At 34.6% G+C, this 1,429-nt stretch overlaps 1 protein-coding gene across 1 annotated transcript; it reads right to left on the reverse strand.

Annotated features, from left to right (window-relative positions):
* Positions 1-369: 369 nt before the first annotated feature.
* LOC123914521 (auxin-responsive protein SAUR72-like) lies at positions 370-1,429 on the reverse strand. The gene is made up of 2 exons (XM_045965723.1): positions 977-1,429; positions 370-471 (listed from the first exon to the last, which is right to left on the reverse strand). The coding sequence occupies exons 1-2, from the start codon at positions 1,427-1,429 to the stop codon at positions 370-372; spliced, it is 555 nt and encodes a 184-aa protein (XP_045821679.1).

Below are 1,429 nucleotides of genomic sequence, written 5' to 3' on the forward strand. Positions count from 1 at the left end.
TCAACTGAATTGCTAATCCATGACATGATCATCGTGTTGCATCGATCCCAAGCAATAGAATCTCTATCATCATCATGCGGACGTGGTAAAGCACCATTGATGAAATGCAATTTGTGCTTGGATCTCAAAGCCACAGTCATTGCCCTCGACCAAGAATGGTAATTAGGACCAGAAAGAAGAGGAGTAACAAGCACATTACCAGGATTTTCATTTGGATGCATGAAGTAAGGGTTCAATGTGTCGTTTTGATATCCTTTGTTCTGCGGAGTTTGTTGAGGAATGGCTTGATCTCCATTGATGCTGCCAGCGGAACTACCTTGAGACATGATGAAGGGAAGTGCAGAAAACACGATCGAACCAAAGAAAAAATCAAGATCTTTGAAGATCTTGCAGAGAAAAGAAAACAGAAAACTGTTTGTGAAATTGATCAATGTAAGCTATAACAATGGCAGAGATCAATGATAATTGCTCCTGATACCATGTGAAAAGTGAAGATCAAACACCATTGTTGAATCTAAACATAAGATCTGAAGCTTAAACATTGAATGAAAAGATGAATTTGGCTTAGGCATTGAACAAGCCATAAGCAAGAGAAGAAGAAATCTTTTATTTCACAAAACTCAATCAGTTACAATGAAGTGGTTGTGCTATATATACAATGATGAAGCATAATCATCATCTAACAAACTAGTAGCTACTCTAATCCTATCCATTGGATCAAAACAGAAATCAAACTAACTCAAAACAGAAAAAAAAACTGTTTGTGTAAAAACAGTTATAACAAGTCAATGACTTGTGATCTAACCAACTACTTATTTGACTTTTTCTTCTACTTTAACAATATCACTAATAATGTTTCATATCACCGCATGACCAATCCAACACAAAACTATATCAAAACTTTATAATCCTTTTCTATATAGGCATAGATACATACTCCTATCTACAACATTAATTTTTAATTACAACGTCATACCAAAACCAAAACCTCGTAATTGACATCACAAGTCAGATTATAAGAAGAGCGACAAGAAAATGAAGAATGAGAAACTGGGCTGTGTTTGTGACCCATATCATCACTCTCTATCTCCAAAAGTGCTTCACAAAATAAGTCAACATGACAAGGAAGCCATAAAGGACCATCATTTGTATAACCATATTCATTCTCAACATCTTCTAAAAATGTTTTGAACAAAGGATGATTGAATATTTTGATCTTTATTACAAATCTCTGTCTCTCAGATCCAACATAGACACAAATACAACCATTTGGTGCTAATTTCTTACTATTAATATCCTTTTGTTTTTTGTGACACTTGTTCTCTGATAATTTTCCATAGCTTCTTCCACTTCCACCACTACTTTCTTCTGAATCATACAATCTCTTGTTGCTTCCCAATACCCTCTTACACTTCTTCACAAAATCCAT

The sequence above is a fragment of the Trifolium pratense genome, linkage group LG3 (assembly GCF_020283565.1).
Source record: "Trifolium pratense cultivar HEN17-A07 linkage group LG3, ARS_RC_1.1, whole genome shotgun sequence".
NCBI classification, from domain to species: domain Eukaryota; kingdom Viridiplantae; phylum Streptophyta; class Magnoliopsida; order Fabales; family Fabaceae; genus Trifolium; species Trifolium pratense.